Raw genomic sequence first — 24,407 nt, forward strand, 5'->3', positions numbered from 1 at the left:
AGACAGTCCACAGAAACACAAATGACTCTTAAGCATACGATGTCAGCCTCACTTATAAAAAGAAAAATGTAAATTACATCTGCATCCAGAAAACATTTGCACCTGTCAGATTGGCATGTATCCCAGCAGTTGTTAACATGCTCTTTAGGTGACTCTGTGGAAACAGCAATGCCCACACAGCGCTGCTAAGAGTGCTCTTATCCCACAGATAGATCGACAAACTTGGGAAATCTTGTGTGTTGAAGGCTAGTCATTCCAGCATTGTTAGTATCAGCAGAAGACTGAAAAAACCCAAGTGTCCCTCAGTAACTAAGGTGTATCCATATTATACAATACATGCAGATGTTAACAAGAATGAAAAAGTTCTCTATGGTATTGGAGGACCTCTAGGATATAGCGTTAAGAGAGAGAGGAAGGTGGTATAAGAAGGACGTGAGAGTATATAGTTGTGTTTGCACACAAATACAGATACATTAGTTAAAAGATAAAGGTTCGCTCTTGATGTTGTACATTCTAAGGCTTTTGATAAATGTATAATGACATACAGAAGATGGAAGAATAGAAGGATCCTAAGCTCAGGTGAAAGCAATTGAGAGTATGCTTATGATGAGCACTGAGTAATGTACAGAATTGTTGAATCACTATATTGTACACCTGAAACAGAACACCATCTGTTAACTATGCTGAAATTTTTTTAAATTCTAATTTTGGATTCACTAAAGCAGCTTCTTTGTTGTTATTGATTATAGCAAGATATTACATAGTTAAATCCATACAAATAAATGTTACTGATTTTAAAAATCTAGTTTTTGTTAATGTTATATATTGGTGTCCTGAAAAAAATTTCTGCTGGAGGAAAAAAATGTAGAACAACATGTATCTATAGTTATAATATTATACAGAATAATTTCACTGTCCTAAAAATCCTCTTGTGCTTTCCCTATTCACTCTTCCCCCTCCCACTTCTGGCAACCACTGATCTTTTTACTGTCTCCATAGTTTTGCCTTTTCCAGGATGTCATGTACTTGAAATCATACAGTGGGCATCCTTTTCAGATTGGCTTATTCCACTTGGTGAAATGCATTTGCGTTTCCTCTGTGTCTTTTCGTGGCTTGATAGCTCATCTCCTTTCAGTGCTGAATAATATTACATTGTGTAGATGTACTGCAGCTTGTTTATCCATTCATCGACTGAAGGCTATCTTGGTTCATCCAGGTTTTGGCAATTATGAATAAAGCTGCTATAAACATCCATGTGCAGCTATGTGTGTGGACATAAGTTTTCAACTCCTTTGGGTAAATACTGAGGGAAGCAATTGCTGAATTGTATGGAAGAATAGGCTTAGTTTTATAGGAAACTGCCAGGGGCACCTGAGAGGCTCAGTCGGTTGACTCAGTGGCTTAGGCATCTGACTCTTGATTTCAGTCCAGGTCATGATCTCACAGTTCATGAGATCAGGCACTGCATTGAGCTCTGCACTGTCAGTGCAGGGCCTGCCTGGGATTCTCTCTTTCCCTCTCTCACTCTGTCTCTCTCTCTCAAAAACAAACAAAAAACTTAAAAAAAAAAAAAACAAAGAAAGAAAGAAACTGCCAAACCTCCATCCCACATGGCGGTACTGTTTTGGGTCTCCACTTACAATGTGTTTCTCCCCATGCTCTCCACCATTTGGTGTTGTCAGCGCTCGGGATTTCAGCCATTCTGGTAGGTGTGTAGTGGTATCTCACTGTTTGATTCACTTTCCCTGATGACAGATGATGTGGGGCATTTTTCCATATGCTTAATTGCCATCTGTATATCTTCTTCGGTGAGGTGACTGTTCAGGTCCTTGGCCCATTTTTTAATCAGGTTTTTCATTGTCCTCTTGTTGAGTTCTTGGTATACTTTGGATAACAATCCTTTTGAAAATATTTTTTCCCCAATTTGTGGTTTGTCTTCTCATTCTCTTGACATTGTCTTTCACAGAGCTTAATTTATTTTTTAAATTTTTTATGTCTTTATTATTTTATTTTGAGAGACAGAGACAGAGAGAGAGTGGGGGAGGGGCAGAGAGAGAGGGAGACACAGAATCCGAAGCAGGCTCCAGGCTCTGAGCTAGCTGTCAGCAGAGAGCCCAAAGCGGGGCTTAAACCCACAGACTGTGAGATCATGACCTGAGCCAAAGTCAAACGCTTAACCGACTGAGCCACCCAGGTGCCCCAACAGAGCTTAATATTTTTAAAGGAAAAAATACTGCTCTTACTAACCCCACTCCCACTCTCCACTTTTTTTTCTTTAAAAAATAGCCTTGGTGGGGCACCTGGTTTGCTTGGTTGATAGAGTTTGCAACTCTTAATCTCAGAGTGGTGAGTTCAAGTCCCACATTGGGCATGGAACCTACTTAAAAAATATATAGCCTTGGAAAGTGACATTTTGATAACCATTTCCTAGGTGTATTATTATCTCCCCCTATTATCTCAATCCTATCTTAGGAACACTACTTCTAAAATACAAAACTCTAGGGGTGGCTCAGTCGGTTAAGCGTCTGGCTTCGGCTCAAGTCATGATCTCATGGTTTGTGGGTTCGAACCCCCTGTTGGGCTCTGTGCTGACTGCTAGCTCAGAGCCTGGAGCCTTCTTCGGATTCTGTGTCTCCCTCTCTCTCTGACCCTTCCCTGCTTGTGCTGTCTGCCTCTCAAAAATAAATAAAAAATAAAAAAAATTTTTTTAATTATTAAAATGCAAAAATTATAAATTCTAGAAACACTTTATCAATTTATAAAAATATGGCAGGTGAATTGAGACCATTTTATTTTAGTATCCTTGTAGCCACAAATGAAAAAATGTACAGCTTTTCAACTTTTTTACACATTTAGCCTATCCACCTAAACACTTTATCAGGCCAGAATAACACACATTTATTCTTTAAAGAGAAGTACTTTAAAAAAAAGATGTTTATGCCTTGGGAATTTTGTATTTTTAAAGATTTGCTTAGAAAGTTCTCTTTTCAACTATGTATGTGACTACCTTCTGAAAACTCATTTTTACTCCAAAATATTTTACAATGTTTGCCCAAATTAGGGCTTCAAGGCAAAAGCTTTTTAGAAGATTCAGATCCCAATTTGGCAAATGCTACATTTTCTTGTGTTTGTTCACTTGATTGAAGCTCTCTCCTCTCCTCTCTTTTAAATCTAGTCACGCAGGGAGAGTGAGCTCAGAGAGCATTCAGGGCTCTCCTCCCACATATTATTTGAAAGCTAACCAGGGATCCAGTTTTTTCCCTTTCTCCAGTCCAGCAGGCATGGAGGAGGGGCATCTCTGGGGCCTGCCCCATCCAGAACATTACCACGCCTTGTGACAAGCCTGGGGACCTCCTAGGACACCTGGTTACAGTTCTTAACCCCAGGTTTCTCCCTACGGTATTTGATCTCATTTTGTGATCACATAGATCTTGTGATCAATGACCTCTACCTACTTGGGTAGAGTGTTAAAGAGACACCAAGAAACTGGATCTTAGGCCAACAGACCCTCACCTTTTTCTTTAAGTTTATTTATTTATTTTGAGAGAGAGAGAGAGCATGCACATGAGTGGGGGAGGAACAGAGAGAGGGAGAGAGAGAATCTCAATCAGGCTTCACTCTGTCAGCAAAGAACCCAATGTGGGGCTCAAACTCATAAACCATGAGATCACGACCTGAGCCAAAATCTAGTCGGACGCTTAGCCAACTGAGCCACCCAGGCACCCCAGATCCTCACCTTTAGCTTTATTTAGTTACTCACTGGTCCAAACTGAAAGGAGTTGAAGGGAAGACCGAAAGATGTCACTAATATGACAACCTCTCCCTGCAAACTTCTCTTAGAGCCCCAACAGTCTCATGTAACTGATTAGCCCATCTCCTTCCACCTATTTTCCAGTCACCATTGTTAAGTCTTTCAAAATCCATTCTTGGTGCAGTGCCTGTACGGGGTGCAATGGGGTTGATGCTTCCCAATTGTTGATATAATTGTATGCTCTCAGGTGTTCTGCTGGTTGGTGGGAAGAGGACATGTGCACACATATCCTTACGTGTGCACGCACACATCCACACACCATAAGGTAAAATGAAATCTTGGGTAATTTAGTGAAAGACACAAAAAAAACACTGGAGTGAGCTGACTACTGGAGCCGATGCAGAATATTCAGCTCAGCACTCCACTTCTCCCAGAGTGGGGAGAGGGTCACAGTGGCCATAAGATTATGTGCAAGATAGAGTCTTGATGAATCTAAGAGATTTAGTTCTCTGCTGTTCCACAGTGTTTTTACACCTGGGGCTTCTATCACCAGTTAAAAAGAATTGATACAAACCTTCTAAATGGAATATAGGAAGAGAATGCAACCCCAAGCCCAGTAAAGAAAAACACTGTCCATTTCCTTAGACGTTCCTTCCTCCTCAATTCCAGAGGAGCTAAAACCAGGAGGACATGTAAGAGATGTGATTTCCCCACTTGTGCATGAGCGCATGCGCGCACACACGTGCCAATGCTCTGAACCGTAGGTTATGCTTAAGCCCAGGTGGAAGTGGAGGTGGGAAGCAAAGTCCAAACAAAGGAGCGAACAGTTGCTCCTGCAGGTGACATCCCAGCCTGCCTCTGCAGGACAGTGTCGTCACGGAGTCTTCTCCTGGTAGTACCCCTGGCGTGGTGCTTCTAAATAGGAGGCTTTGTTTTTCGGGGTTGTGTTTGACTACCCACTAGTGTTTTTGGGTAATAGGACTGATCCATGATGTTCTGTTAAAGTGGTTAGGCTTTTTTAAATTTAAGAATTCCCACACCTGAAATTAATGTAGTATTGTGTGTCAACTATACTTCAATAAAAAATAAATTTAAAAAATTTAATGTTTATTTATTTTTGGGAGAGAGAGAGAGAGAGAGAGAGGTAGAGAGGTAGAAAGAGGGAGACACAGAATCAGAAACTGGTTCCAGGCTCTGAGCTGTCAGCACAGAGCCTGATGCCGGGCTGGAACTCATGAACCGCAAGATCATGAGCTGAGCTGAAGTCGGATGCTTAACTGACAGAACCACCCAGGTGCCCCTATAATTTTTTAAAATTTAAAAATAAAAAAGAAGTAAGAATTCTGACACACACACATACAAATCTGTCCATGAAAAGCAGAAATTTTGAGTAAAAATAACTGAGGGTCAAATTCTAACTCTGCAGTGGAAACTGGAACAAGATAACTAACCTCCTAATCTTGAGTTTCCTCCTCTGGGAACTGAGAATGACACACATAATTAATATAATGTCAACAATACAACATCACTATGAAGATGAGGTGAGCTGATGCATTGGAAGTTCTTGGCACAGTGCCTGGCATATAGTAAGCACTCCGCAAGGCTTAGCTCTTACTCTTAGTGTTATCATTTTACATACTTTGTAAAATTCTGATGTAGAGATACATGTACATACTTCTTTGACCATTATTCTGATTAATTCTTTGTGATAGGTTCCCAGAAGGATAATTACTTATGTCCAAGTATATGAACATATTGGATAATAATCCTGTTTTTTCAGAGTTTTCCAGATAACACAATTCAACAGCTTGCTTTACTTGACTACCAGCAAATTCATGAGCTCTGGAACTTAAATTCTTAGAGTAACTTTATTTGGTAGATTACAAACCGAACTAAATTTATGTCTATTTATGTTAAAATCTAGTGCTCTTTAAGATCACTTTGTGTCGGTTGTTAGCAAGACAGAGAAGATAAAAGGCAAAGTTTTCCTCTTTCTGGGAAACGCCGTGGTCACAGAAGTGACAGTGTTTTAGGAGACTGTGCCCCTGGCCTCCTGCAATCCCTTGAGTGCATTTATTCCTGGTGTTCCTTTCCAACACCTGCCATTTTAAATCCCTCGCTTTGCATTGCCATTGGACTTTTAGATTCCCTCCTTATCTCAGACATTTTTATTTAAGGATGTGACTTTTAGCTAACCTTTGACCTGCGGGTCAGCAGTTAAGCTGTCCATTCTCCCAGACCCCTTTCATCTTTTGCCTTTTTCAGGACAAAGCCAGTTGTGCATAACTTATACATATTTCGGCCACCTCAAGCCATTCCTAGGTGGTGAAACTTCCTAAGGCAGGTGTTATAAGGGGCATGTTGAATAGAAACGATGAGAAACAAACATTTAAGAAGGGCATTAAGCTTTGGGTTTGTCAGGAAAATTCAGCCTGATCAAGTTTCATTTCAATGTCCTCTTTTAGGGGAAGCTAGGGGAATATTCTTAACAGAGGCAGTCCTGATTACAGTTTTCTCATTTTGAAAGTGAAGTCTCTTGGAGGCTGTGGTGAGAAGGAAATGTCAGGAACCACCCCTCTCCTCAAGACCTTAGCTTGCTGCGCGAAGGGGCACAGCATATACACAGATGTCTGTAACACTGACTAGAGGAAGTAAGGGTCATAAGGCACAAAAGGAGGTTCTAAGAAAGGAGAGATCAGATTAAATGGTGGAAATCTAGGAGGACTTCATGTAGGAGATGGTGTTTAAGAGGAGTCAAGCTTTGTGAAAGAGTGGTGTTTAAGATCAGTCATGAAGGATTTTAGTGAGAGGAACTTGGTGCAGGTGGAAGGGCAAATCGAATAAGAGAGAATGAGGGGCACCTGGGGGGCTCAGTTGGTTAAGCATCTGACTCTTGGTTTAGGCTCAGGTCATGATCTCATGGGTTTGTGAGTTTGAGCCCCACATTGGGCTCCACATTGACAGTGCAGAGCCTGTTTGGGATTCTCTCTCCCTCTCTCTCTCTGCCCCTCCCCACCTCGTGCTGTCTCTCTCTCTCTCTCTCTCAAACAAATAAATAAGCTTAAGAAAAAAAGACCAAGAGAGAATGGGAACATTCATGCCTGCAAGTGGAATCACAAGAGAAAAGTCAGAGGTATTAAGAAGTGGGATGTGTCTGGGGAGCATCGAGTGAAGTAGTTTCACTGCATATACAGTATACTTAGGGGACTGTGGAAGGTACAGGGAAGGACCGGGCTGCAGAGTGCCCGGCTGACTGGGGTAAGACATAAGTCTCAGTCTGGTGGATGAGACACTGAAGGCCTGATCGCTGGGGAGTGATCTGACCATAGCCATGATTTGAGAAGGACAATAAGAGAGCTGGGTGAAAGGCAAAGTAAAGAAAGAGCCAGAGTAAAAGAGGGAGAGAGAGAGAGAAAGAGAGAGAGAAAGATTAACTAGACAATGCTAGATTTTTTTCTAGACTAAAAACAGTGGTGGGGGAGGAGGTCAAAGCCAGAAGAGTGGCTGTGAGGATGGAGAGAACAGGTGGATGTGCTTAGTAAATTTATTAAATTCTTTTTTGTAAAGAACAGTTTCTTTTCTTAAATAATTTATTTGCAATAAATTAATAGTTAAATAGCAAATTCAATGGTTAAAAACTCACAAAACACATCAGCAAGAAAAGTCTTTGGTTAATACACCTAATCACATTCTATAAAGCACAATAATTTAATTTCAATAAAAAGGCCTATGAAGATTACTGAACACGTTGAAAAGAGATGGGCATAACAATAAGGTGCTTATCCATTTTCAATCCTAAAAAACGTAGTGGCTGAACAGGGCTGTGGAAAAGTTGTAGGGTCAGGAAATCAAGCACCGTGTCCTGGGTTTCCATGGGATGTCTGGAAAGTCATCACATAACTCTCTAGTCCTGTTTTGTCCTCTGTAAAATGAGGAGTAAAATTGCCAATCTAATGATTTCTATAAGTCAATGGCCCGTTTATATCTGGTTTCCAAAAGTTTCCAGGGGTATCCGTAGCAAAGCAAACATTTCTTCCAAGTAACAGAGTAGCATAGATGATATAATCTGTCTTAACGTTTTCTGTTGGCTTCAAATGATCCATAAAAAGATGTCCCTTCAGAGAACTGTAATGTGTTTTAACCATAAATTCCTACTACTGCAATCACCAAGCCTTTGAGCATAAGACACCAAGGAATACCACAGAGTAATTTTTGAATTAGCATCTGGTCTCACAGATACCTTGCCAAACGTTTTTATCTGTGTATACCTACAATTCCTTTTGACGGTCCCTTTAACCCAAACACAACCTGATAGACCAAAATCTAAGCTTGCAGCATAATTTAAGAGGTGAATTACATCAAGTAATATTTTAAATGTTTATTCATTTTTCAATGGAATTACTGCAGAGTTTCTTTAAATCATTATCCCCCTCATATAGTTTAATGAGAACTCAATCTCCTCATGGCTTTGCAGGAGCACTCTCTCACATTTCAGTGAGAAGGCCTTCTGTACACACAGTGGCCCCAACAGTAGAAAAATGCACTCACTCTGAGAAGAGCAATAAAATCCTGCACTCAGGCAAAGAAGTCTTCTGTGCTTTCCTCGGCAACGGGTTAAAATGAAGCTAATAAAAAAATATTGTCAAAAGCGTTACTTTGATTTGATGCCAGATGAGAGAGTAAGTAATGTTCCGTTGACAACTGTCATCAAAGCTTTAAGATATGCTATCACTTGGTAGTTTGGGGACAAATTTAAGTCCACATAAAGCTCATTAGAAAGAAGTGCACATTCAGGGGATATCGCCTGGTCTCTGTGTATATGTGTTTCCCTGTACTATTCTGAGTCCATAGGGAAGTTTACGGAATGTGGTTTAAAGAAAGAGCCTAGAAGGAACACATATTGCTTCGGAAAATGCCCTGGGCTATGAGCGTGAGTGCTGGGTAGAGGTTAATGGTATTATGACCTTGCTATTTGTGGGGAATGAGATTTGTGGGGAGCCTTATCCAGCTTTCTTCTGATCACCAAACCAAACCTTTTCAACCTTCCATAAATCAAATATCTTCTGTCTGGAGCAACAGGAAATTTAAATTCCTCTATTGTGAATACGCTGGAAAATCTGTAATTGCAAATCCAGCGATTTCCTACCTGTGGTTCAGAAGGTTTTAAAACCAATGTACCATCAAGAACTTTGGGGAAATAAAATGTCCCAGAGACAATCAAATGACGTGATTTGTATTCTGGGCTCAGCTATGGGACTCATCTTTGAATCCATCTTTGAATCCAATCATCAGGGTGGCACATGGTGGGGAGTAGCTCTCCCAGAGCCGTGCTGTTTCATTGACGAGGGGTCCCACCCCTCCCCGCCTAAGACGGAGCTAATGCTCCACAGCAAGGAAGACAAATTACAAATTCATTAATTCATTAAAGTCTGGTATTACATTCCTATTGTCTACTCTAGATCTTTTGTTTAAACTAAGCTCCCTGTTAAACGAGTCGTTAAATGGTAATGTTTGGATTTTCATAATTATATTTGAATTTCACATGTCTGAAATCAGCAGGAATTCAGGCTGCATTAAAAGTTTTAATGGCTGACATGTGAAACTAAGGGGTTAGATAACCTATTTTAGCTGTTTTTCATAAGAAAACTATAAACTCTAATTCACAAGTTATCCAGTCCTTTCCGCTCACAGATAGAATCCACCATTTGGCTGTAGAGATAACATGTATATAAATGGCTCGATGCAAGCAACACCTCACATTTCCATCGAGACGAAGGACGGAGAGCTCTTCCACGGGGATCTGCTCTGTCCTCTAATCCGCACATGGTGGGTGGGTCTTTTCTCCAGAGTTTCCCACAAGCCTCCAGGTTCATCTCTGTGAGGGCTATTTTCACATTCAACCTTATTTTGTTCACCCTCCATCAAACGTACTTCATTTTTCAAAACAAACTTTAAAATTTGTTCTGAGGGAAGCATTTTCTATTCATCTGTCTGAGATCTGTGATGGAGAAACTCCTTCCTTGTCATTGAAAACATACTGAGTACAGCAGTGATTTTACAACCTGTTTTTAACCTATCCTTTTCTTTTCCAAACATTATGAAGATCCTGGATAAATAAAATAGAGGCAGGCTGCTCTGTCTGAAGCCCCCCTCCCTGGCCCACCCTGGGGTGCCAGGCTCCAAAGCCACATTCCTCATGGCCTCTTTTTGGCTCCCTGCAGCTGGCTCCGTGCCACCAAATTTATTCATCAAGTTGACTCTGGAACATGCAAAAGGCTGTCACTCAGCCAGTGACTTCTGAGCAAGCGCAGCCCTGGGTGATGACAGCCAGAGCCCTACTATGCGATGTGGTGGCTTGGGTCAAGTGAAGGAACCTGGTAGTCACCGAGCAGAGTCCTGTCTGGCAGGTGGGATTCTTGGGGGAAGAGTCCCAGAATGTCTCCCTGATCGGCCACTCCCGTCTGCTGCAGGGTTTGCTCCCCCAAGACCTTGACCAAGAAGTTGATATACCTCATTGCCAGGCGAAGCGTTTCATTTTTGCTCAGCTTTTTGTCTGGAGGGTGAGTAGGGATGAGCTTCCTCAGCTTGGCAAAGGCACTGTTGACATTCTGCTGTCTCCACCTCTCCCTGTTATTTGTGAAGATCTTCCTGGTCATGTTCGAGTTCCTGAGACAGGAAAGAGAAAGGGCCCTAAGGGCCAATGCCTTATAAGACGGCTGTTGGGTATCACATGTCCTGCCAAGAACTTAAGATGTCAGTTCTTCTTGACCTGGGTTTTAAAAAATTCACTTCCTCATCTTTAGGGTTTTGGGGTTTTTTTGTTTTTTTTTTGAGTTTTCCTTTGGGTGAGGGAAGAAAATGTGGCCGAAGAAAGGGAAAGGTAAGAACAATACCCTTCAGCCTTTTCCTCCCTAGCTGTTTCAAAGCCTCCTGTTGCAAGGTTGTTTTACCCCAGCACCCTCACCACTGCTTTTATAACCAACTCTTCCTAATTGTCCAGAATCCAGAACAGCATAGGATTTAGTACTCATGCAAATAAAATCTATATTTAGCCAATAGGGAGTTGAATATGGATTCGCAAAAAATAGAAGCTGTGATTCTAGGTTCCACTAATAAGATAGTTGTGGGAACGGAGAGAGAGCGCAGCTCCCCTCTCAGCTGGCAGACCTCCCCGGAAGGGTAGGACCTCACTGAGCAAAAGCTAAAATACCCAGACTGCACCATATTTAGGGGAGGATGAACACAGTTATGAAGAGTCTTCAGATTCTCTTTTATGAAAAACACAGTGGCGATATGCCGCATGACAAGAAGAAAGGACAAGGGGCCAATGGGGGTGACGATTTACCACAGATGTTATAGAAGATATTCAGGCCTCCACGAGCCGGCACTCATGTGACCTTTCCAACCCCAGGACAGTGGAGTAGCACCATCTACTGCCAAATCTTATTTTGCCATTTTTAACCCTTAGAGGCATGGGCCCCCTTTTCCAGGCCCATGCATTACTAACATGCATTACTGGGAACATAGACGGTGCAGCAGCAAACAAACCTCTCTGTGATCTTGGTGTTTGGCAGACATTGGGCACCACTGGTCTACTCTCCAAACAGGGGACCCTCATCCCTATCTGAACTCTGTATGATAAGGAAGCAGTACACCCCCCCGATCCCTGCAGTCCTGGGGGAAGATGTAGCAGGAGTTCAGCAGAGGGGAAGAGCCAGCCTTTCTCACAGAGCGTGTGTGTGTTCTCATCACAGCGCCAAACACCAGTCAGCGGTGCGGCACTGCCTAAGTCACTTAGCCAACTTGAGCCTCAGTTCCTTAGCCATACAATGGGTATACCTATACCATCCTCTCCTCATGGCTTATTGTTTTGTTTTTTTAAGATTTTTTAAAATGTTTTATTTATTTTTGAGAGAGAGAGGCAGCATGAGCAGGGGAGGGGCAGAGAGAGAGGGAGACACAGAATCTGAAGCAGGCTCCGGGCTCTGAGCTGTCAGCACAGAGCCCCATGCAGGGCTTGAACCCATGAACCATGAGATCATGACCTGAGCCGAAGTCGACGCTTAACTGACTGAGCCACCCAGGCGCCCCGTCCTCATAGCTTATTGTAAGGATCGCATGGCATACGGCCCGTGAGAGCATTCTGTGAACTGGAAACTAAGGGAAATAAGAGCAGAGCGTCTGTTCTGTGCCAGGCACTCGTGCTATAAACATCTGCACGCGGTGTTGGCTGTAGTGACAGCACTGTGGACACCGCTGGGATTGGCCGAGGGATGCCGGCGTGTTCCAGACGTCATTCCACTCCACGTGTGCTGGCGTGTCTGCCCTTCTGTAGGAACCAAATGATGGTCTCAGTTTGTTAGAACAAGCCATGCCGTTCTCATCAAGGCCTGACTCTACAGAGGGCAGTCACCAATGGAAGCATCTGCGTGGTGGTTAAGAACACAGGCTTTGGAGCCAGACGCCTGGTTTGGCTTTAGGTGCTGCTCCTCCTAGCTGAGTGACCCCGAGCAACCTACTTCAACTCTCTGTCTGTCAGATGTCTCATAAGTAAAGCATGACTTATGGTACTACTTGTGAGGATGTATAAAATGATCCATGTAAACCATGTTAGCAAAATGGCACACAGTAAGTGCTCAATAAATGTTAAATGATTACAATTATTACCTCAACAAATAAAACAGGGAAAAGAAAATGTTCATTGTAATTTAGCATTTTTTTTCCTAATGAAGAAGCTACAGTGTAATAGAAAATGTCTGAGTCTGATTTATGTATTTGTTTGTTGTGGTCTATAAGAGTACATGGACATATATGTGTCTGTGTAGATGTAGAACATAATACTTGTAAGGATTCAGGCCAGACTGATGTGGTTCCTGAAGGGAAGACAGTGGGTTGGGGGAAGACAGAAAAAGGAGATGAGTGAGGCGCGTGGGTGGCTCAGTTGGTTAAGTGTCCGACTCTTGATTTCAGCTCAGGTCATGATCTCACGGTTGGTAAGTTCAAGCTCCATATTGAGCCCTGTGTTGAGCCCTGAGTCTGGCTCTGCCCTGAGCAGGGAGCCTGCTTGGGAGTCTCTCTCCCTCTCCCTCTGCACTTTCCTCCCTCCTCCCCCCACCCCCCATCCCAGTCTCAAAATAAATAAGTAAACTTAAACTTAAAAAAAAAAAAGGTAGGAAAAGGAGATGAGTGTGTTTTGATACAGTTGGGTAACACTTAACATTTTTATAATAAGAAAAGATTCATATATTATTTGCTTCATAATAGGAAAAGACTAAGAAAGCTTATGGGCTTTAGTGTAGAAAGATGTGGCTTTGAATCTCAGCTCTCAATTTCTTAGATATATGAATCTGTGAAAATCAGTTAACTGCTTTAACTGATTTCTTCTCTGGAAGTTGGAAATAAAGTCATGATCAGGGTGCTTTTGAGAATTAAATAATATATTATGTGATGTATATGAATATATAAATGAGACAGTATGTGCCTGCTACATAGGTGCTGAATAAATACAAGGATTCTCAGGGCACCTGGGTGGCTCAGTTGGTTCAGCATCTGGCTTCAGCTCAGGTCATGGTCTCATGGTTTGTGGGTTCAAGCCCTGCGTCAGGCTCTGTGCTGACAGCTAGCTCATGAGCCTGGAGCCTGTCTTTGGATTCTGTGTCTCCCTCTTTCTCTGACTCTCCCCTGCTCATGCTGTCTCTCTCTCTCTCTCTCCCAAAGATAAATAGAACATTAAAAAAAATTTTTTTTAAATACAAGGATTCTCTTTCCTATACAGATGGGCAGTGTCATTACTCCAAAGAATAGCATTTTCAATTCCCTGCATGCTCCCGGGACATTTCTCTATCCCTGTTCTTGCTGCCTTTCCTGTTTCTGCCTGGGTTGGGGATGGACTGCTGTGCTGAGCACCAGTGTAAGGGAAGCATGGCTGCCCAAGCTCACTGGCTGGCTTCAGGCTCCCTCCACCAGCCACTCAGGTCTACTTCCTTTCTCTGTGGAGACACTCTTAGTACGATTTGTGACCCAAGTACAACCTAGACGCTCCAAGCTTAGGTATCAACACTACTGACCCCGAGTGCCAGGCTCTGTGCTGGCTGCTGGCTACCGAGGAAACCACTGCCTTGTGAATGGAGAGTGAAGCACGTGGGCTGTGGGAGCAGAGAAACAGCACCTGCGTCAGGCTTTCCAGGGAGCTTCCTGGCCACCATGTATCATGCCAAATTGAAGGGGGCGCACTAGGTGACACCGAAGGCCTCTTTCTGCTCTGAAATGCCACAGTGCCCTGCCTATTGCCTTTTATCTAACTTAGCTCATTTCTAAATGACTTAGTCTTTCATCTACAATGAAAAGAGGAGTGTTGTCAGAACTGTAACCAACTAGGGGTGCCTGGGTGGCTCAGTTGGTTAAGCATCCAACTTCGGCTCAGGTCATGATCTCACAGTTCGTGGGTTCGAGCCCCGCGTCGGTCTCTGTGCTGACTGACAGCTCAGAGCTTGGAGCCTGTTTCAGATTCTGTGTCTCCCTCTCTCTCTGCCCCTCCCCCATTCATGCTCTGTCTCTCTCTGTCTCAAAAATAAACATACTGTTAAAAAAATTAAAAAAAAAAGGACTGTAACCAAAAACTAAAATTTGACAGTCTGAACTTAAATCAAGAGATTTTAAGATAGGAAACTAGTCCAGTTTTGCTCACACAGAAACTGGCTGCTCTGTGGCCAGGACTGTGGGAGAAAAGTTACTTTCAAGCTTCTCTTGTCAAAAGAGGGTTTAGTTTACTCACTAAGTCAACTCTAGTCCCTGGGGTGGGGGATCTTTTTCAAGCTGGGAAGAAAAAGATTAGGCAGGATAAACTAACTGTTGTTGTGTTCTAAGAGGGCTCGATCCTATTGTGCTAAAAGCAGACAGAGGAAATAAGGAGAGGGAAAGATAGGCTTCACAAATGTAGCCTGCCCTCCTGGAAGGCGCTTAATAATTCCTTGTTGATTTATCCTCAAGGGTGTTACTCTTCTCCACAGGGGGAAATAGAAATCAGCGATTTAACAAGCTGGAAAAATTCAAAGCAGCGGTCACTGGAAAATTACTCAAGTACTTATTAAATCAAAGGGAAATTGCATTTAGTGTTTTCCCAGTTGTAAGGGCTGATTACTGCTAAGCTTGATTTCAGAATAATTTAAGAGCTTGAAAAATTCACCAGATGCCACTGAATCAGAAAACATCTGACAGATGTCAAAACAGAGGTAAAGCATGTTGTCCAGGTCACGCAGGGAATCGGTGCCACAGCCTGTGTCTATGCCTTTGTATTTATGCATCTTGTCACCACTGACTCCTGCTGGGTCAGGGTCCACAACCTTTTTTATGCTGGACCTTTTTGGCAGTTTGGGGAAGTCAGTGGAAGGACTCCATCCCAGAACAATGATTTTAAATACATAAAGTAAAAAGTCTTTGGTTCCCTTCTCAAAATAATTATTTTAAACGCATGAATTGAAATACACAGACACATAAAAATGACCAATTATAATTAATACTTATTAACATAATTTAAAAGTGCAATGCAGTAAATAATGCACCTTCTTTTTTTTAACACACTAAATGATTTACTACCATAATTTCTACCTGGTGATATAATTATTTTTTCAAAAGATCTGCAACATTTGTGAGATGAAGGGATTTATAGTTTCTGTTGGTGATACTTTGTATCACCCACATTCATACGTAACGGAAATGCAAAATTTAGATTAAAGGCTACTGCAAATAAAGATGTAAATTTTTCTTCCTATCCTGATATATGGAACCCCTGATTTCTAGTCACATATCTCTGGGTGAGTGGGTGTCACAGACCTGGTGTTAAAAATTCCCCAGGCAGGAGTAATGTGATGGTAAATCTAATAGGCATATAGGTGGGCACAAATTTCTATTACGGTGCCACCACTGAAAGTCACAGGTTACCAGAAAAAAGAATGATGATTATGCCTCCACAGAAAGTGACCTATGCCCCCAATAGGGGCTGCTACTTTTGTGTGTGTGTGTGTGTGTGTGTGTGTGTGTGCGCCAATGGTTTCTGGACACAGAGCCCTGGGGCCACAGGAAAGGGTGCAGCACAGGGTCACAGCTAACATTCCTGTGGTGGCCTGTCCCCGGCATTTAGACTCTGATGGCTCTTTGTTCATAAGACTTTAAATTTCTCTTCCTGCCATTTGGTCTCTTCTTTCATCTTTTTCTTCAAAATAAGTAAAAATAGTCTCCAGAAAGAGGGAGATGAACGGGAGTTTACAAATTGGGTTAAGGGAAGGTACCTAACCTCTAACACTGAGTATGGCTTTGCCTTTTGAAATTATTATAGAAGCAACACATGCTCATCCAAGAAAAAAAAAAATGAAAACCAAGCAGTACACAAGTGCATAAAGTAAACAAATACAGGATTCTTTTTCTATCTATTGAATCCCCCCCCCCGCAGTAGCCAGTTGGTATGTTTCATATATATGTATATATACATACATATATCCCTTATATATCATTCATATGTCCTTTAAAAATCAGAACACAGGCTATTAGCAAGTTGCTTCCCTTGTTAGAGGACCCTGCATGCTGATGTTCTAAAATACATACATTTACGATGAATAACGGTCTTCGGGTGGGCATCCTGCGCTCTGGGAGAGTTCCACCCGCGCCTCACCGCCCCCTGCACCTGCATGCCCTGCCCGTCTCGCCCAACCTGCGGGCCGGCCTGGCGCTCAAGCCTCGCGCCTGCCAGGTTCGGGGAGCAGCTCACCGGTGCGCAGACGCCGCCCGAACGGCCCTCGGAGGTGCAGCGGGGTGTCTCCAGCACCGCGTTATCAGGGCGAAGCTGCCAGGCCAACGCGCGCTGGGAGGCCGTTATGCTCCCCCGGGGCCCCGCCACCACCCCTACAGCTCCGAAAGCCCCCAGGTCTCACTGAGTCGACTTGGTACTGCCTCCACATCTCTGTCCTCCAGAGCGACCGCGGCTCGGACCCGGCGCTGCGTGGGGGACCCGCTGACCCAGGAGTCCGGCCCCAGCGGCACCCACGTACCCCAAGGATCGACGCACCTGCTCGCCTAGAGCCAGGAGACCGCGCCGTCGTCGTCGCGGTCGCTGGCCGTTGTGCGCCCTCGCCTGGACGCCGCGCCTCCGCTGCCGCCTTTATAGTACCCAAGCCTTTGTCTCCAGGCCCCACGGGGCCCCTTTCTGCCCGGGATTCCCGCCCGTCCCTCCCCGCTCCCCGCGCTCCCGCTCCCGGGGCTCACGACCCAGACCGGCTAGATCAGGTTTTCTGGGGGTGGGGTCCGAAATTCGCGTTTTCACTAAGAATTCCAGGAGATGAAGATGCACGGAGGAAGCACAGCAGTCCCTGCACTGGGCAGACACCTGGACTTACGCATCTCAGGTTCCACGGTGCCCAGCACAGAGCTCCGTTATTTGAGGGGCCGCCTATTGGTCTTCTATTTCTACACTTTCTCTTTCCATCTACTATCCAACATCACTCAGAATGGTCCTATGAAAATCCTTAGGTGGCTCTCCTTTTCACTCAGAGTTAACTTCAAGTCTTCACAATGGCCCCTAACATACCCTTTGCCTGACTGTCTGTTCCTTCTCTCCCTGTGGTTTGGTCAACTGTAGCCACTCTGACCTTTATTGGCTCAGGACCACACCAAACACCCTCCTGCCTCAGGACCTTTGCACAGTTTTCTCTGCCTGAAACACTCTGCCTCCAAGTTATCCACATAGCTCCCTTTCACACTCTCTTTTCACTTGGTGTTGCTGAGCACCTACTAAGGTCCAGCACCTGTGCAGAAGCAGGGAGACAACTTCAAACAAAACAGACACAAATCCCTGTCTTCAAGGAACTGACATTCTTCAGGTCTTTGGTCAAATGTCACCTTCTGAAGATTCTCTGAGCACAATATCTAAAACTGCATCTTCCCACACACAGGGACTCTTCATCCTCCTGCCCTATTTATTCTCTCTTTAGTGCACATCTCCATTTAGTAATGCTTTACTTATTGTCTTTCTCCTCCCAACCCCAGCGAATAGGTTTCATCAAACATTGATTGATTAATGAATGGATAAGTAATGAATTTCTACACATCACATTCTCTGAAGGACCCGGCATAGGATTTGGTACAATAAATTCACAGTGCAATTCTGCTTAGTAGACGACACTAGCAGAGTAAATGACTCTGGAGTTGCATTACCCAGACTGAAACCCCCGGTCCACCCCACTTACATGACCCTGGGAAAATACATAATTTCTCCCTGCCTCAGTTTCCTCAGCTGTAAAATATAGTCAGTGATAGGGTTGTTAGGGCGGCTAGGGGCTCCCTTCCCTAGGAAAATTATATATAGTCCCACCCACTGCCATCTGACTAGCAGTGCTTCCCTGTAGGTCGGGGGAGAGGACTTGGCCATGCGATTGGCCACGTGAATTGCACTAGCCAACGGTATGTGAGCAGACCTGACATCCGTGGTGATGGAATGGAAGCTTTAAGAGTGATTCTTGGTTGGGCTCAGTCATGAGAAGGTTATGTCTGGGGTCGCTCTTTCAGCCTGGAAGTCATGGAGCAGACACATAACCAACCACAGCCCCCATGTAACATGAGCAAGGAATAAATCTTTGCTGTGTAAGCCACTGAGAATTTGTGCTTGTTTGTCCCCCTCCTTTAAAAAAAATACAGTTAGGGGCGCTTGGGTGGCTCAGTTGGTTAAGCGACCAGCTTTAGCTCAGGTCATGATCTCACGATTCGTGGGTTTGAGCCCCGCATCTGGTTCTGTGCTGACAGATAGCTCAGAGCCTGAAACCTGTCTTCGGATTCTGTCTCTCTCTCTCTCTCTGACCCTCCCCTATTCACACACACACACACACACACACACACTCTCTCTCTCTCAAAAAAAATTAATAAATAAAACATTTAAAAATACAGTTATTATCATAAATTAAAAATCGGTTGCACGAATTGCTAGTTTCTCAGGAGGCAAGAAGGTAAAGAAAACTCTACATCTGCCTTCAAGGAGTTCACAGCCATTGGGAGGGAGAGGCATGACAAAAATCACTAAATACAAGACAGTCCTGAGTGCCAAAGGGTGTGAACGTGGAACTAGGAAGGCAAAAGATTCTAGCTGGAGGATCAGAGATAGCTTGTGGTTGGGGTGGCACTGAAACCAGCCCTGAGGCATAGGCTGCCTCTGACGTTTGTGGGATCGAGGACAAGGGTACAAATGGAGACTCCTGACTCATTTTTTCCCCACTGCCCAGTTCTGTCCTGCTCTATGAAGGGCCTTGTGTATATGATGTGGGTTCCCAGCAAACACGGACCTAAGAAAGAGCCCTGTGCAGGCTCTGAAATGGTTTTAAGACCATTTGAGTAGAAATCCAGGGGTCCTGGATACGCAGAGTGTGAGGTAGAATGTGGCAAGTGGGCACCGGATGGGGGTTGGAGGAACGCCAGTAGAGGGCCATCCAGAGCGGGTCCCAGTTGCCCGGGTAGGAAGGTGGGTAAGGCTGTGCAATTACACACTAGGAGTGGTGGAGAGGACAGCCCATGTGAAACTAACTGCATGCCTTGAACATGGGAGTGACATGTTTAGATTTACAGGTTACAAGGCTGATTCTGGCAGCAGCATTGGAGGGTGAATTGGAGAGAATTAATCGGTCAATTTGTGCACAACCCGATATTTCCAGCAAACATTCCCAGTCTGTCCTCTTCCTGGCCTTCTGTCTTGTGTACATGGCAGGGGAATTGAGGCTTCCCAGTGCCCGTGCTTTCCTGACACGCCCTGTTAGATCACCATTCTCACAGACCACATGTGATACTTTAAAGCATGAACCGCATTACCCTCCCTCTTAGCCAAACCCTGTGAGGTCAGTATCTGTTTAGTGGTGTGTTCTGTGATTGTGAAAAAAGAACTGTGGCAACTGGGTAGCATGATCAGAAATGTGTGACGCAGAAGGAAACAACCAGCTGTAGAGTGGGATCTGTGTACAACTGGACAAGGCTGGCAGAAAGGCGAAGATTACAGAGTAGGGGGCATCGCGGTTCTGGCACAGGGGACCAGGGTTGACATCTGTTTTCTTCTCAAAACCGTCTTACATGTTACCATTGCTTTTATCATTTTTAAAACTGAGAAACAATTTTGGTGCACTGTTCCACTTAGCAGTGATTCTTCAGATGATGGGCCCTCTCCCATCCCAGTCTCCCAGTGTGGAGAGTTAGGGGCTAGGTCCCGGTCCCCCCAGGGGAAGGGGCTGGAGGAGGAATTTGCATAATCCGATTATTGAGGGATTAGGTTTGGGCAGCTAAACGCCTCTGTGTGCTCAAACTAAAACCCTTACTATTCATGGCTCTCACTGCCCCCTGGAGAGACTGCACCTGCGGGCTCCTGGCAAGGGAAGGGCAGGTCACTGGGAGAGCCCGGGCATTGTCAGCCTCTCTGCTTCCACTGGCTTAATTGATCTGTCTGGATTAGCCCGTGAATACTGGACCTCTAGTCCTATGTGCAGGGGTTGTCAGCTTCGGGAAAGACCAAACCTGGGGTTTCAGAAGAGATTTCTGTCAGCCCAGGTGGTTGGGGGCCAAGGTTATTTTGACTGGAGATCAAGCATCAGTCTTATCCAGTCTTAAAGCTCTCTTCCCTTCTCATTTTTAGCTCCCTTCCTAATCCCCAATTCTGCACATCCAGGCCCCAATCCATCTATCCATGTCTCCATCCATCCATCCATCCATCCATCCGTCCATCCCTTCATCCATCCATCCATCCATCCATCCATCCATCCAACCCTTCATCCATCCATCTATCCATCCATCCATCCATCCATCCATCCATCCATCCATCCATTCATCCACCTATCATGTATCCAGCCATCAACTTACTCATCACATGAATGAGCTAGTTCTTGATAGTAATAGAATTCACTAGTGAATCCTTTTAGGTGGGTTTTGTTCCTTCAAGTGTTCTAGTTCTCAAATTAATTTTGGTGCTTTGACATAAAAACTTTGACATTTTCAAAATCACTAATAAAGTATTACATATAGCTATTCAATGATTTAAAATAGATCTGTATTTGTGTTGCCTTTCTCACTCATGTGCTATGTGCTCATGATTTCACGCTCTACTTGATTAGCTTTGCAGAAGCTTATACATTTTATTTATTTTTTGATAATTACTTCTGTGATATAATATTTTTATGATTTTCTCACCCATTAGTGTCTATTCTATTTTTTTAATTTTTTTTTAAATTTATTTTTGAGAGACAGAGAGAGACAGTGCAAGTAGGGGAGGGTCAGAGAGAGAGGGAGACACAGAATCCAAAGCAGGCTCCAGGCTCTGAGCTAGCTGTCAGCACAGAGCCTGATGCGGGGCTCAAACCCACGAACCATGAGATCATGACCTAAGCTGAAGCCGGACGCTTAAATGACTGAGCCACCCAGGCGCCCCTATTCTATTTTTATTAAATTTGCTCTTTCTCATTTGCTTATATTTATTTTGTTCTCTTTCCACCGCCCATTCTTAGATTGAGTGCTTATTTTATTAATTTTCAGGCTATGAATTTTCTGCTGATAGACCTTTGGTGTCATCCCATGTTTCCATTTATGCCATCATTGTCATTAGTTTCTAACATCTGTTGTTTATTTTAATTTTTCTTTTTGAAAGTACTTCTAAATTTCCTTTATTGTTGTACTTTTGGGTAACCATTTGCTATTAATTTCAAATGTTACTGTGCTGTAGTCAAAGATATGCTCCATATATTTTTGCTTTGGGATATTTACTGAGAGTGTCTCTTTGGTAAAATAGATCATCAACTGTTACAAATAATCCATAAGCAATAAATGCATATCTCTGTTTGAAAAATAAAATGTCTTTATACACATCCACTAAATCGATCCTTTGCATTCTTCTGAGGAGTTTTGGTCTATTTTAATCTATTTGACAGGGCTGTATGAAAATCTCCTTCTACTATTTCATGTTTGTTCCTCCCTTTTGGTTTGTCCAGGAGTGTTTGTTTTAGATCTTTATATTTTAAGATACGATGCATTGGAGACATGAAGACTCATGAAAGTTTTGTTGATTTAGAGAACTGTACCCCATATTGATGTAAAATGGCCTTCTTTGCCTTGATTTTGTCATGAATTTTATATTATTACAACCTACTCTGCATTTTGCAAATAAAACCGTGTCCATTCTTTTATAGTTAATTTGTCAGTGTGCGGGTGTGACTTGGTCACAGGTTTTATCTTCCTGTGAAACTTTATTTGGTAAATTGAAACTCCTTTGCCGCCCTGGTTGGTTAGCAGGATGCCATCACCATGATGAATTCTGCAAAGCAAATCTCATTCTAGTCACTTGCTTACTGGCTTGCCTGCTATACACTGTAAGTGTCAAAAGGGCGCGGCCTTAACTTCATCAATCGCTAAACCCCGCAAACCCTGTTCATGGCACACGAAAGCGGCTTAATCAGACATTTGTTGAATGAATGCAAGACAGCACAGACTCATTTCTCCAAATGGCTGCCTCCAGCCTCCCCTGCTTTCTGTTGGAAGACACATAGCCTGTTTCTGTGAAACGAATGCTTCCAAGGCCACAGGAGAGGGGCGGGGGTTGGTGATTGTGTATTTTTTAAGGAGAGGAGCATTCAGGCTGCTGTAGGCAGGGGGTGAGAAGAGATGTGAGGAGACTACTTAGCAGGCTGCGACAGCAGAGCGGATGCTGGGTGGACCTGGGGGTAATATTGAGCGCCAACTAGCGGCCAGGTGCCAAATCTTCTGCCCCATTATTTACCACTAAGTACTCAGTGCCACGCAAGGCGTTACATCCCATTTTTTTCATTTACTATAAAAAATTATATATTTTGATTATAAAGTTGCATAACAAGTTATCATCCTTGACAACACAAAATATTGCTCCCAAAGAAGGTAAATATGAAAAAGTGTGCCCAAAGAAGCAGGACTTCCCATGCAGCTGACTCTGTTTCACGAGTGGCTCTCGGACAAACATCTTGCCGGAGCCAGCAGAGGCTGTAAATTCTCCTGGACGTTAATGGCACTCCATTCACAGGACCCACAGTGCCACTTAGTGATTAGCTCACCTCCTCTGAGGCTCTTCCTACCTCCCCTCCTCTAACCTTCTCCAAATAAAAAAGTAGTAAAGCAAGTGGCCGCAGATGAAAGCAGGTGGTGGAGGAAGCCAGGGCACCGGGAAGGAGAAATAAGCTGACAAGGCCCAAATCTCTACTGGAGCACTGGGAAGGGGGCTGGATGGGAGAGAGCTTTGGTCTTCTCTCATAAGGAAAGAGCAAATTTGGCTGCTTTATCATCATTTTTGGACTTCCTGAGGTCATTCCCTAGTCATGACAGAAAAGGAAAGGTGCTAGAATTTGCAGACCAAGTCTCAGATGTATATTGGTTTTGTAGCCCTGGACATACTCACAGGTGGGAACAATAAAGGAAAAAATGGATTTAGAAGAGAAAAAACCCTCTGTCCTTTGGGTATCCCCCCTGCAGCATGCAGTGACTTTAGCAGACAAAGGAAGATAAACAATATTACTCTGTAAACAAGGTTATCCTTACTTGGAAGATTGCCGCAGCCTGTGTCCACTGAGTTAGCAGACATCCTGCACTGAAGAAGCATCCGGCATTGGATCTCAGGGATGGTCCTCAACTGGATCCGAATGTGAGGCGCTGTCTGAATAAAGAAGGAGGAGCGGCAGTGAATCATCTATTTACAATCAGATTTGCAAAGTTTCTGTACTATTGTAATACTATCTTCTTGATGTCTTTTCTCATTTCCTCTGTTTTCTCTGTTTGCAGTCTACTCCTGGGCCTTGCCTGGGATAAGTACAATGATAAGGTTACTGGTCCCGACTGCAAGTAGAGGAATGTATTCATTGCTTCAGAGGTCCGTGCTGCTGTGTCACTTTCTCGATTAAACTGGCTACTTATTTAAGAAACAGAAACCTGACAGAATTGCAAAATATCAATTTTTTACCCTTCTGAGGCTGCTTTCCAAAAAATGGGAATAGCAAATACTCATTGATATGCTGCAAATTAAGTGGGATATAGTACTGAGAAATACCAAGTGGGTAAAAGCTAAGAAAAGGCCTTTGATCGGCTGCAGAGGCAGGCTGACCGGTGTTTGAATCCTTGCTCTGACACTAGTTGCCATCCTGAGCCACGGTCTCCCAGCTTCAATTTTCTCAGCTGTCAATCGGAAACATCAGTTTCATAGCTTACTGTGAAGATCTGGTGAGTGCTTTGGAGTAACTGTTTAAAAATGATGGTAACAGGCACCTACTAAAATCACAGTTGCTCAATAATTGTTTTCATTTTTATTACTGGGAAAAACTCTATTTTAAACTAGATGGAGAGTCTGAACACACAACTCTAATGTCTTCCAAAGGGCACTTTCATGTTTCATTTGCACAGCCCAGCCATCCTGGCTCCCACCTCTCTCCTTCCAATTGCTTTGGGTCCTGTGCTGCTAAGAAGCATTTATTTCCTTCCACTATTTGGAGCAAACAGAGCCCGGAGCTGGATGAAGGAGATATCAGAGAGGGGAAAGAAAAGATTCTCTTCAGCATCAGGCTCTCTCTAAGGATTAATTTCCACTCTCCAGCTCCCCAGACCCAGGACCTCTTGGTAACACCCAGACACA

General features: G+C 43.7%; 2 protein-coding genes across 2 annotated transcripts in view; both read right to left on the reverse strand.

The window, feature by feature from the left end:
• Window positions 1-10,073: 10,073 nt before the first annotated feature.
• TAL2 (TAL bHLH transcription factor 2) lies at window positions 10,074-10,407 on the reverse strand. The gene has a single exon (XM_029921110.1). The coding sequence runs from the start codon at window positions 10,405-10,407 to the stop codon at window positions 10,090-10,092; it is 318 nt and encodes a 105-aa protein (XP_029776970.1). The 3' UTR covers window positions 10,074-10,089.
• The window catches only part of FKTN (fukutin), a 94,973-nt gene continuing 80,968 nt past the window's right edge, over window positions 10,403-24,407 (reverse strand). Inside the window, exons 11-12 of the mRNA XM_029921108.1 lie at window positions 23,324-23,438; window positions 10,403-10,441 (exon numbers count right to left, since the gene is read on the reverse strand). Of these exons, the coding sequence (XP_029776968.1) occupies window positions 23,398-23,438 (41 nt within the window). The 3' untranslated portion in view covers window positions 10,403-10,441; window positions 23,324-23,397. The remainder of the gene's footprint in view (window positions 10,442-23,323; window positions 23,439-24,407) is intronic.

Source organism: Suricata suricatta, chromosome 13, assembly GCF_006229205.1.
Source record: "Suricata suricatta isolate VVHF042 chromosome 13, meerkat_22Aug2017_6uvM2_HiC, whole genome shotgun sequence".
In the NCBI taxonomy this organism is placed as follows: Eukaryota; Metazoa; Chordata; class Mammalia; order Carnivora; family Herpestidae; genus Suricata; species Suricata suricatta.

Coding starts and splice junctions, on each gene's coding strand:
- TAL2 (XM_029921110.1), bottom strand. CDS start 10,407: ATGACCAGGAAGATCTTCACAAATAACAGGGAGAGGTGGAGACAGCAG.